Source organism: Podarcis cretensis (assembly GCF_951804945.1).
Source record: "Podarcis cretensis genome assembly, chromosome: 4".
In the NCBI taxonomy this organism is placed as follows: Eukaryota; Metazoa; Chordata; class Lepidosauria; order Squamata; family Lacertidae; genus Podarcis; species Podarcis cretensis.
The window spans coordinates 9,858,405-9,871,393 of NC_137173.1; the positions used below are offsets into that span (position 1 = coordinate 9,858,405).

The 12,989-nt window shown below is 47.0% G+C and overlaps 1 protein-coding gene across 3 annotated transcripts in view; it reads right to left on the reverse strand.

Moving 5' to 3' along the window:
* The window catches only part of GDPD4 (glycerophosphodiester phosphodiesterase domain containing 4), a 42,616-nt gene extending 39,817 nt beyond the window's left edge, over positions 1-2,799 (reverse strand). For 2 of the 3 annotated variants that reach the window (XM_079973808.1, XM_079973807.1), the window contains exon 1: positions 2,615-2,799. In XM_079973808.1, coding sequence (XP_079829934.1) covers positions 2,615-2,671 — 57 coding nt within the window. In that variant the 5' untranslated portion in view covers positions 2,672-2,799. The remainder of the gene's footprint in view (positions 1-2,614) is intronic. The other variant, XM_079973805.1, reaches the window with a different exon arrangement.
* Positions 2,800-12,989: the final 10,190 nt, after the last annotated feature.

The following is a 12,989-nucleotide window of genomic DNA, read 5'->3' on the forward strand; positions in this document are numbered from 1 at the left end:
CTCCCTTCCAAGATGGCCCCCTTCACTCTTAATGCCCAAGATAGTGTTGGACTACAGTTACCATCATCCCTGACCACTTGCTACCTGAAACTGGAACAGGATGGGAGCTGGGAGTCCAAGAACTCTCCTCCAACCCAGTCCATTTAGACCAGGCAAAGGTGGGACTCAGTTTCACATTAGATTTCCAATGGCGAAAGAAGTGGTAAGAATGCACGGAAGCTTTACGAACCCAGTGGATTCCGTCCTGGTTCCTTTACTGTAAGGGATCCTGTATCAAACAGAAGCAAAGGGGTGGGTGGAGAGAGTAACTGGATATTTCAGGGCAGGAGGAATTACAGAAACAGAATATGCAAGAGCGCGATCTGATCCCCAAGCAAACGGGAGTGGAGGAATCCAGTTCTCAAGTTAGTTGCTCTTAGATTATGTGGCTCCCATCCTATTCTTTGTAGAGTCTTTTCTCAAGTCAGTCAAAGGCCTGAATTTTTAAGGGTGACTCTCCTTTTAAAGTATTTTTTTTTCTTTAATAGCACAAGCACGTGTCGCACCGGCCCTGGAAGTGACTTTTAAAATGGCAAAACCGGCCCTAAAATAGCCCCGAAGAAAGGGCAGAAAAACAGGACTCCCATGAGCCTTTGCAAGTGCAATCCCAGGAGCCTTTGCACCGAACACTGAATCCTGTGCAAAGCTGGAGTTTGAGCAAATTCACATTTCAGCAGCAATTTGCAATTATATTCATCATCTTCATCACTAATTGAATTTATATACCACCCTATACCTGTGGGTCTCAGGGTGGATCACAGAATAAAATCAAGATATAAAACAACCACAAAATAAATAATAAAAATAAAAACAACCCAATAGTGAAAATTCATCAGCATTTTAGTGCGAATTTCTCCTAATAAACACATTTTTGCTACTCCTCTTTGAACAATAATTACTTTTTGCCAGTAATTTCCTCATATCTGATGCATTATGTATGTTATCTTTCGCTAATATACTTTCCTTTGATATATGCATTTTGGTTGGAAAATTGCATCAGATTTCAAAGAAAGGGCTGCTGTGTTTCACTTTGCATATTGGTTTGAGGAGTGTGGATTGGGTGTTTTCTCATTAAAACGCAAACAAAATTGAATTCCTTCTCCATCCCTGTAGAAGACAACCTTTAAACTGAACCCCAGGTGTCTAAAAATAAACCGAACTTTAAGCCTTTTCCCCATCTCTCTTTTACTGGAGGTTAAAAAGCTGTAGTTGTCTAGCATATGCAACAACTTTCCTAACACTGTTCACAACAGATTTGCAACAGAAATCACCCCAGTTTTTAAAAAAACATATTTACATATACTGTTAAAAGCTATTAAAACTGATAGATTGCTTGTGCTTAAATCTATAACAACAGATGTGTGCTTTGCTGAAAATGTGATTCTTCACAAAGAGTTGTTCTCTTGGACTTGTTGAGGAATATTTGGACTCTTTGGCTTTGAGATATTGAGTTGCGTATGCCTTTATTGTTTTGGCATTGTAAATATAATTAAAGTACTAGAAGGTGTTGAATTTTCGTACATTACTGCTAATCATATAATTGCAAAGTTGGAAGGGACCCTAAGGGCCATCTAGTCGAACCCCCTGCAATGCAGGATTTATTTATTTTTTGCCCAAGGTGGGGCTCTTAACCCCTGACCCTGACATTAAGAGTCTCATGCTCTACCAGCAAAACAAAATATAATTTTAAACCCGCTTCGTCGTTCAGCTGCAAGCTAGAACAACTCTTCCGAATGAGCTATCCAATTAATCTTTTGCAAACCACATACAGTAGTACCTTAGGCTAAGTACTTAATTCGTTCCGGAGGTCCGTACTTAATCTGAAACTGTTCTGAACCTGAGGTACCATTTTAGCTAACGGGGCCTCCTGCTGCTGCTGTGCCGCCGGAGCACGATTTCTGTTCTCATTCTGAAGCAAATTTCTTAACCTGAAGCACTATTTCTGGGTTAGCGGAGTCTGTAACCTGAAGCGTATGTAACCTGAAGCATATGTAACCCGAGGTACCACTGTACAGAGTTATTTAGTTTGGGAAAGTATGATTCTGCCTCTCGGTTGTTTTGGCTTCGGCGACAACTTTGGGAACTGGCTACGGCTTCTCTCCAGATGTTAACATTTCACAGATTACTTGCTGCTCCATTTGCAAGCTGACGGGAAGCCTCCTTGCCAGATGTTTTGCAAACTCTCGCTGCCACTGATCCCCTTCTGCTGTTGGCACTGGCCAAAAGAGAGGGTTGCCCTACTCATCCATCGGTTTTAGATGCATGCTCACGGCCCGTTATATAGGAAGAAATCACTTGGAACGCCGAGTGGCTTTCGAGACTTCTTAATAAAATGCATCCATCCGAGCCAAGGGTGAGTTTTTCCCCTTTGCCAAAGGATTTGTTCCTGTTCGTCCGTTAGCAAAAGGTCACTTCATTAGCACTCTGTTCCCATCCACCGAGGATGGAGATCTGGGGTCGGTTTGGGGGCAAAAGGAATAGAAATCCTCACACTTCCAAAACCGCTACTCTGCAGGGAATCTTAATAAGGGCATTAACAACCAAGGCAGCATCCAGGGACAGAGATGCCACTCACCTCAGATTTCTTTTCCCAAAACGATTTGCAGTTCTCCTCCTTTGAGCGCCCTCCCATTCACCACCTCCTTTCTGTAGTGGTGACCTCTGCTTCTTATATCTCCGCAGCCAAAGAGAAGTACAGCTGGAATCTCCGAAGTAGGAAAGGAGGGGTGCAAACAGCTAAGCTCCTCCCACAGTGGGCGGGGCCTTTGCCATCTGTGACCGTTGTTCTTTTTCTTTAAAAGCTCAATCCAAAGGCGGCTGGAAAAGATTGAAATGTAATCCAAATGGGGAAAGTTGTTTGCCATATGGCGGTGCGACAGACAGGGAGGGAGGGAGGGAGGGAGGGAGAAGGAAGAATTTGGTTCTCAGTGTTCCTCCTTCCACATCAGACACAAACAATTTGATTTAAAAATTCAGCCAACGGATATTATTTTTTTGAGCATCTGTGCTTGGAAAAATCATAAAGCAGATCTGGAGTATGGCAAATGGGAAGGAATCATTTCCATTGTTTAAGGTTTCTACAGAAAACAGTTTCGTTCATATTACATGCAATACATGCGTTGGGTGAGGTAGAATCCACAGAGCACATTTTACTGAGCTGTCCCTTCTACAACGATTTAAGACAGTATCTTATAACCCCATACTTACCCCAGCTCAGTCCCCGACAAAGAGGAAAGCAGACAGCATATCTGCTAAATAAGTCTTCTGGGAAAACAACTTTGTCAGTGGCTAAATTCCTTTTCCTGGCACTTAAGTGTCGGAAACGTATAACTGAATGCCTTGATGTGGGTTATCTGTGAGAGGTTTAGTACTGTGGCCCTACCTTATTTATGTACCCCTATGATGTTTTAGGGAAGCAGGTGGCGCTGTGGGTTAAAGCCTCAGCGCCTAGGACTTGCCGATCGAAAGGTCGGCGGTTTGAATCCCTGCGGCGGGGTGCGCTCCCGCTGCTCGGTCCCAGCGCCTGCCAACCTAGCAGTTCGAAAGCACCTCCGGGTGCAAGTAGATAAATAGGGACCGCTTACCAGCGGGAAGGTAAACGGCGTTTCCGTGTGCGACTCTGGCTCGCCAGAGCAGCGATGTCACGCTGGCCACGTGACCCGGAAGTGTCTCCGGACAGCGCTGGCCCCTGGCCTCTTAAGTGAGATGGGCGCACAACCCCAGAGTCTGTCAAGACTGGCCCGTATGGGCAGGGGTACCTTTACCTTTACCTTTATGATGTTTTAGTTTATAATGCTGTATCGTGTTTTATCTCTGACTATCGGTCGAATAAAGGAAATTGATGATATTACATGCAATAATTTTTCCATTTTCAGTCTCCTCCTCCTGGTGTCTCATTCAGATTGGTATCTCAGTGCTTGAACTTAATAAAAAATCCTGATGAACTATCTTGGACAGACAAGAGCACTTTGAAGTTGAAAAAATGTAAATCCAATTAGAAAAGAGCCTTCTTTTGGGAAACTGGAGGAAGGCTGGAGAATAACGGAGTGGGGGAACTACCAGCCGCACAAAAGGAAGTTTGTTTGCTATTGTGTAACTGTCTGAGGCTGTTCGGGGATATGAATTTGGCCACAGCCCTTTGAAAAGCAGGAAATCCGTGAAGCTCTGATTAAAGAACCGCATACCTCACCCCTAAGTGGCATGAGAATTTCAAGAAACACAGCCCTGTTGTCAGCCTTGAAACGCTCCTTTCAAATCATTAACTAATTGGGCAATGGTCCCTCCAGCTCGAGAGGTACTGGGAGATGCTAATTCCCCCGTCACAGAACTACAATTCCCAGAGTTCCCAAGGAAGAGGGGTCGACTGTTAAGTAGGGCTGCCATATTTCAAAAAGAGAAAACCCGGACAAAAAAGTTGTAAGAAAAAGGCATAATAATGAACTAAGGAGGAGACAGTTTACGAAAAACGAAAAGAGAACCTTGTTGAGGATGGAGGAAGTCAATTGGAAGAAAAGAAGAATTGAAATATGGTGTATATAAATTGTTGGCTATTTGTTTCGTATAAGTTTTCGTACGTTGTTATGCTTTATTTGTATTTCTTTGGTTTCTTGTTTTTTCTTTCGATTGTGTATTATTATTTTCATGTTTAGTTTCACAAATGTGTGTGTATGTGCTGTAAATAAACTCATTAAAAAGAGAGAGAGAGAGATTTTTGGGGGAGGTGGAATCCATGACTGTTTAGAAGTGGTAAAGGTAAAGGTAAAGGGACCCCTGACCATTAGGTCCAGTCGTGGCCGAGTCTGGGGTTGCGGCGCTCATCTCGCTTTATTGGCCAAGGGAGCCGGCGTACAGCTTCCGGGTCACGTGGCCAGCATGACCAAGCCACTTCTGGTGAACCAGAGCAGCACACGGAAACGCCGTTTACCTTCCCACTGGAGCGGTACCTATTTATCTACTTGCACCTTGACGTGCTTTCGAACTGCTAGGTTGGCAGAAGCAGGGACCGAGCAACAGGAGCTCACCCCATCGTGGGGATTCGAACTGCCGACCTTCTGATCGGCAAGCCCTAGGCTCTGTGGTTTAAAGGCTCTGTCCCTTTAGAAGTGGTACGATCCTGCTTTCAATGCCTAGTGCAGATGAGGCTTATTCTCCTGCTCTGAAGTGAAGGCTTTCCCCTCCTCATTGCCAGCTTATGAAACTCCCAAGATTATCTACCATAAAACCACTCCTGGGTCACAATATGTTGAATTGACAACCGCCTCTCTGCCGCAGTGTCACTCTGAGGGTCAACATCCTTTACTTCAAGGGGAAATTGCTCTGTGTTGATGGCTGCCCCAGAGAGCTATGAAGCCATTAACTTGATTTCTGAAATGCCCGTGGCATTGGGGGGGGGGGGATAGGAGGATGAGCATTTTTTATAACAAGTGCACTACACTTTACGACGGCAATCACTCCTTGAACTCTATGGGGTTGCTGAAATGAATAAAAAGTCCGGAAGATGAGAGACCAAGCAGGAGAGAGAATTGCCCGTCATTAAGGAAATGATTTCTCCAAGTCAGAATGATCTCTGTGTTCTGTGCTGGGAAGGGATTCCCTACACCCCAAGTGAGATTTGTGAGCATCACTTTTCCAGTTAAATGTCAGGCGCCTTTTCCTGTAGCCATTGGCTTCATCTAGGCAGCAGGGTTAAAGCTACAAAGCTGGGAAACCCAGCCAGATGGCTGGGGTATAAATATATTATCCTTTCCCCTGGGCTGTGTCCAGAAAGTGGTGTCCAGAAGGTGGTCCTGGAAGAAGCGGACCATTTGGATCCCTTCCAGTCGGGATTCAGGCCTCATCATGGGACTGAAACTGCCTTGGTCGCACTGGTTGATGATCTCCGGCGGGCTAGGGACAAAGGTGAGAGCTGTTTCCTAGTTCTGCTGGATCTCTCAGCGGCGTTTGATACCGTCGACCATGACATCCTTCTGGACCGTCTTGAGGGGCTGGGAGCTGGGGGCACTGTCCTACAGTGGTTCCGCTCCTTCCTCCTGGGCCATGTTCAGAAAGTGGTGTTGGGGGATGAGTGTTCAGACCCCTGGGCTCTCACTTGTGGGCTGCCTCAGGGGTCCGTCCTCTCCCCCATGCTTTTTAATATCTATATGAAGCCGCTGGGAGAGATCATCAGGGGGTTTGGTCTGGGTGTTCATCAGTATGCAGATGACACCCAGCTCTACCTCTCTTTCAAATCAGAACCAGTGAAGGCGGTGAAGGTCCTGTGTGAGTGCCTGGAGGCGGTTGGAGGATGGATGGCGGCTAACAGATTGAGGTTGAATCCTGACAAGACAGAAGTACTGTTTTGGGGGGACAGGGGGTGGGTGGTTGTAGGGCACTCCCTGGTCCTGAATGGAGTAACTGTGCCCCTGAAGGACCAGGTGCTCAGCCTGAGAGTCATTCTGGACTCACAGCTGTCCATGGAGGCGCAGGTCAATTCTGTGTCCAGGGCAGCTGTTTACCAGCTCCATCTGGTACGCAGGCTGAGATCCTGCCTGCCTACAGACTGTCTTGCCAGAGTGGTGCATGCTCTGGTTATCTCTCACTTGGACTACTACAATGTGCTCTACATGAAGCTACCTTTGAATGTGGCCCAGGAACTGCAATTAATCCAGAATGCGGCAGCTAGACTGGGGACTGGGAATGGCCGCCGGGACCACATAACACGGGTAATGAGAGATCTGCATTGGCTCCGAGTACGTTTCTGAGCACAATTCAAAGTGTTGGTGCTGACCTTTAAAGTCCTAAACGGTCTCGGTCCTGTATACCTGAAGCAGCGTCTCCACCTCCATCGTTCTGCCCAGACACTGAGATCCAGCGCCAAGGGCCTTCTGGTGGTTCCCTCATTGCGAGAAGCCAAATTACAGGGAACCAGACAGAGGGCCTTCTTGGTAGTGGCGTCCGCCCTGTGGAACGCCCTCCCATCACATGTCAAGGAAATAAGGCAGCCCTGTTTAGGGAAGTTTTTAATATTTAATGCTGTATTGTTTTTAAGACTCAATTGGGAGCCACCCAGAGTGGCTGGGGAAACTCAGCCAGATGGGCGGGGTATAAAAAAATTACCATTACCATTATTATTATTATTATTATTATTATTATTATTAGGGCCAGATATTTCCTGGTTCTCCAAGGAGTATATATAGTCCACTCACCTGTGTCCAGTGGCAGAGATGCTTCTTTATGCGAGCTTTAGCTTGTGATGTTCTCCATGTTTCCATCCTGCCTTCCCATACTTTTTGAGATCTGTTATGAAATCACTAGAAACCTAGACAGCATCTTAAAAAGCAGAGAAATCACCTTGCCAACAAAGGTCCGTATAGTTAAAGCTATGGTTTTCCCAGTAGTGATGTATGGAAGTGAGAGCTGGACCATCAAGAAGGCTGATCGCTGAAGAATTGATGCTTTTGAATTATGGTGCTGGAGGAGACTCTTGAGAGTCCCATAGACTGCAAGAAGATCAAACCTATCCATCTTAAGGAAAACAGCCCTGAGTGCTCACTGGAAGGACAGATCCTGAAGCTGAGGCTCCAATACTTTGGCCACCTCATGAGAAGAGAAGACTCCCTGGAAAAGACCCTGATGTTGGGAAAGATAGAGGGCACAAGGAGAAGGGGACGACAGAGGACGAGATGGTTGGACAGTGTTCTCAAAGCTACCAGCATGAGTTTGACCAAACTGCGGGAGGCAGTGGAAGACAGGAATGCCTGGCGTGCTCTGGTCCATGGGGTCACGAAGAGTCGGACACGACTAAATGACTAAACAACAACAAACAACATGAAATCATTGGGTGCGATCAACTGGACCCTTGGGTCAAGGCACCTTCAGGCCATTCCCGTCTTCCGATCCCAGAGAGGGCCAGTCCGGTGAAGGTGGAAGCGCTGTTGACCAGAGTGATATTCCACAGCCAGTTCCAGGAGGTCTTGCTAGCCAAGGAGACAGGATATGCCCCAAGGCCACCAGAACACATGGTTGCAAGTCCTAGCTCTCAGTGGGGAAGTTTGAGGCTCGGTTGGATTGCGGCCATGACATGGATGCACCTCTCAGACTAAAATAACAACGCTAACTTGAACTAACTCTATACGGTCCATAAGATCATTTATGCAGGCTATAATCCATACCTCAAAAGGCTTGGTCTCCAGGTATTGCAAAGGGCATAGCAACCGAGGTGGGTCTCCTGAGCCAATCAGAAGGCTTTGAGGCTGGAAACTTCTGGAACCTTGGCATACATGCATTCCCACACAGCTGAAACCATTTCCCATTTAGCAGGCCTCATTCCTGGCCTTGAAACAGAGTACAGCTAGATAACGCAATGACTCAGCCCGATAAGATTGTTTTGAGTGCCAAAAAGCAGTTTCTTTACCCAGAGGCCTAAGCAAGGAAGCCCTTTTTTTGACACACTTTGTAGGGTTGCCGTATTTCAAACAGTGAAAATCCGGACCCTTTTTTTGGCAAAGTTGTTGAGCCTTTTTTTGGTTTTGCCCAAAGTTGTTGAGCTTTTTTGGGCAAAATCACAAAAAACCCCACCCCATTTTAAAGCTATTTTTATAGAAAATTGGCAGAAAAGGCACTGCCGACACAGGATACCATTTGTCCAGATTTTCCCGGTCATTCAACCAATTTTTGCCCAAACACTGCTGCCGACTGCAGTATTCCAGGTATGTCCAGACATATGGCAACCCTACACTTTTGCAGGTGGGGATGTGCTTTGAATAGATGGCGGGTGGCGCTGTGGGTTAAACCACTGAGCCTAGGACTTGCCGATCAGAAGGTCGGCGGTTCGAATCCCCACAATGGGGTGAGCTCCCGCTGCTCGGTCCCTGCTCCTGCCAACCTAGAAGTTCGAAAGCACGTCAAAGTGCAAGTAGATAAATAGGCACCGCTCTGGCGGGAAGGTAAACAGCGTTTCCGTGCGCTGCTCTGGTTCGCCAGAAGCAGCTTAGTCATGCTGGCCACATGACCTGGAAGCTGTATGCCGGCTCCCTCGGCCAATAAAGCGAGAAGAGCGCTGCAACCCCAGAGTCGGCCATGACTGGACCTAATGGTCAGGGGTACCTTTACCTTTACACTGACTGACAGTAGCTCACCAGGGTTCCAGGCAGCAAGTCTTTTGAGACACTAGGAATTGAACCTGCGGCCTTCTACATTAAAGAGCAAGTGCTCTTCCACTGATCTACGGTTCTTCCCCAAAGGAATGCGAAAGAGCATGCTCTACAGTGAGGGGGGAAAGTATTTGATCCTCTGCTAAATTTGCCCGTTTGCCCTCTGATGAAGAAATGACGTCCATAATTTTAATGGTAGATTTATTGTAGTTGTGAGCGACAGAATAACTGTTTGAAGGTTATTCTGAAGGTTCGAGTAGCTACACATCAGCCTCGAAATCTTACTGACTTGGAGAGGATCTGCAAAGAGGAGTGGGACAAAATACCTCCTGAGATGTGTGCAGACCTGGTGGCCACCTACCAGAAACGTCTGACCTCTGTAATTGCCAAGAAGGGTTTTGCCACCAAGTACTAAGTCATCCTTTGCAAAGGGATCAAATACCGTATTTTTTGCACCATAACACTCACTTTTTTCCTCCTAATAAGTAAGGGGAAATGTCTGCGCGTGTTATGGAGGTAATGCCTACGGGTGGCATGCCTGCGGATTTTCCTCCTCTAAAAACTACGTGCGTGTTATGGTAGGGAGCGAAAAATACGGTACTTATTCCACTCATTATAATGCACATCAATCTCTTTTGTCTTTTGGGTTTCTGGGGTTTTTTCTTGTTGTTACCGTATTTTTCGTTCTATAGGACGCACATTTTCCCCTCCAAAAATTAAGGGGAAATGTGTGTGCATCCTATAGAGCGAATGCAGGCTGCGCCGCTAAGCCCAAAGCCAGAACAGGAAGACGGAGCACTGCGGAGCGCTCCGTCTCGCTGCTCTAGCTTGGGGATGGCTGCGCGCACAGCCTCTCCAGGGCAGCGGGTTGCCTTCACCCCACTGTCTTGCAGAAGCTAGCAAGGCTGTTCCCAAGCCAGAACAGCGAGACGGAGGGCTCCGTCTCGCTGCTCTAGCTTGGGGACGGCTCCACGCAAAGCCTCTGCAGGGCAGCGGGGCGCTGCCCTCCAAAGGCTTCAGGGATCTTTGAGGCTGGGGGGGGGGGGAAGCAGCGCTTCCCCCCACCGCCAGCCCCACAAGCTCTGGTGAATGTACCTTGAACACACCTTGTTTTAGAGGGAGAGAACAAGAAAAAACATTTCCCCTGTTCTCCCCCTCCTATGGTCCTGTGCGTCCAATGGAGCGAAAAATACGGTATTCTGTCTCTCACAGCTGCAATAAACCTACCATTAAAATTATGGACTGGTCATTTCTTCGTCAGAGGGCAAATGGGCAAATTTAGCAGGGAATCAAATACTCCCCCCCCCCTCACTGTATATCCTCAGTCTTGGCATCTGCCATGCCAGGGAAAGACACTATATTCCTGTTATGTACTGAGTTGAATAGGATCCAAAATGCAGCAGTCTGATTGGTCCTAGAACAATAGGATCCAAAATGCAGCAGTCTGATTAGTCCTAGAACAACAGGATTCAGAATGCAGCAGTCTGATTGGTCCTAGAACAATGCAGCAGTATGATTGGCCCACAGGAGCCACCCAATCCAGCTCCAGATGGAAGTGAATCCACAACCTGATTGGCCTACAGGAGAATTCCGGAATTAGCCAATCACGTGGGGCCCATTGTGTAAATAATGTATATAAAGCAGATGCTTTGGGGGGACTTTCATTACTCCTCACCACTATGAGCTGAATAAAGAGCATGAAATCCACTCTCGACTCCGAGTATATTTCAATTCCTTTCCTCCTTTCCCCAGAAACAAGGAGTGTTCCATCATAGGTTTTTCTCCACCTGTAATCGGAAGTGGTACAGTCCTGACCCATATTTACCAACTCACCAAGTGGTATCTCTGTTGTATTTGAAAATAATTCATGTGTGACGTGTGTGTGTGTGTGTGTGTGTGTGTGTGTGTGCACGGACACACTTAAACATCATGTTTATGTATGCAATTGTTTTAAAATGTTTTTATTATATTGTGAACCACTTCAGGATTTCTCACGGGAAGCAATTCATAATGGAAATAAATCATCGCTATTGATAATAATGGTAGTAATAGCCATTTAGCGTTTGTGGGAAGTTCTGAGAGACTGTTTCAAGGACAAGAGATGTTGTGCATAAGGTATATCAGTTCAAGATGTTCCCTTGCTCCTCCTTCAGACTGCAAAAAGAAGGCTCAATAATGCAAATCAGATTAGATGTTTAAAGCATAGACTGTTTTTAAAAGCAGATAAACACAACCTGAGCATGGTGGATGAAAACCATCTAGCTACAGCCTCCAGAGGGTGCAACAAAATATGTTTAAAATTAAGTCTGCACTTTCTCAATATACTCCACATGGGGGAGCTCCCATAATGCTTGGTCATGAATGTTCAGAAGCACAAACTGCCAATTCTCAACCGTCTATTTAGCCTGTGGAAAGTGTTGACACAGAGTTTTTGTTTTGTCTCAGCCAACCACAAGGCAACCCCCACAAAGATGGAGTAATTGCTCATGGGTGACGGTAGGATCTGAACCCAAGCCAAAAGCCATCTTCAAATCTTTCAAGGGCTGTCACATGGAAGAGGCAGCAAGCTTGTTTTTCCCTGCTCGGGAAAGTAGGACCCGAGCCAATGGCTTAAAGTTACAAGAAAGGAGATTCTGACTAAACATCAGAAAAAGCTGACAGTAAGAGCTTTTGACAGTAGAACAGTCTCCCTTGGGAGGTGATGGACTCTCCTCTCATGGGAAGTTTTTAAACAGAGGTTGGAGTGCCATCTGTCCTGGATGCTTTAGCTGACATTCCTGCATTGTGGGGGGCTGGACTAGATGACCCTCAGGACCCCTTCCCACTATACAATTCTACAGTTATATGGACTGAACTACAGTGGTGCCTCGCAAGACGAAATTAATCTGTTCCGCGAGTCTCTTCGTCTAGCGTTTTTTTCGTCTTGCGAAGCACGGCTATTAGCGGCTTAGCGGCTTAGCGGCTATTAGCGGCTTAGTGGCTTAAAAAGTAAAGGTAAAGGTACCCCTGCCCGTACGGGCCAGTCTTGACAGACTCTGGGGTTGTGCGCCCATCTCACTTAAGAGGCCAGGGGCCAGCGCTGTCCGGAGACACTTCCGGGTCATGTGGCCAGTGTGACATCGCTGCTCTGGCCAGAGCCAGAGCCAGAGCCGCACACGGAAACGCCGTTTACCTTCCCGCTGGTAAGCGGTCCCTATTTATCTACTTGCACCCGGAGGTGCTTTCGAACTGCTAGGTTGGCAGGCGCTGGGACCGAGCAGCGGGAGCGCACCCCGCCGCAGGGATTCGAACCGCCGACCTTTCGATCGGCAAGTCCTAGGCGCTGAGGCTTTAACCCACAGCGCCACCTGCGTCCCGGCTTAGTGGCTTAGCGGCTTTTAAAAAAAGGAAAAAAACTCGCAAGAACTCGCAAGACGTTTTGTCCTGCGAAGCAAGCCCATAGGGAAATTCGCCTTGCGGAATGACTCAAAAGACGGAAAACTCTTTCGTCTAGCGAGTTTTTCGTCTTGCGAGGCATTCGTCTTGCAGGGCACCACTGTATAGAATGGGAATTGGGCTCACTGTGTTATGGGCCTCCAGAACAAGACATCTTTTGCGTGTTACAGAGCAGAGAGTCCGGAAGACACAGAGAGGGTCCCTTGGGGCTCGCTGTAGACAGAGGAAGGGGCCTGACAAAGAGGGATGGGGAGCGAAGGGGGAGTTGCAAGCCAGTATGAGCAACTGCTTCACCTAGACAAGAGCAACCCTCGGTAATCCCTGCGTTTTATTCTGCTTCCTTAATAGAGAAACTACCATATTTTTCGCTCCATAAGGCACACC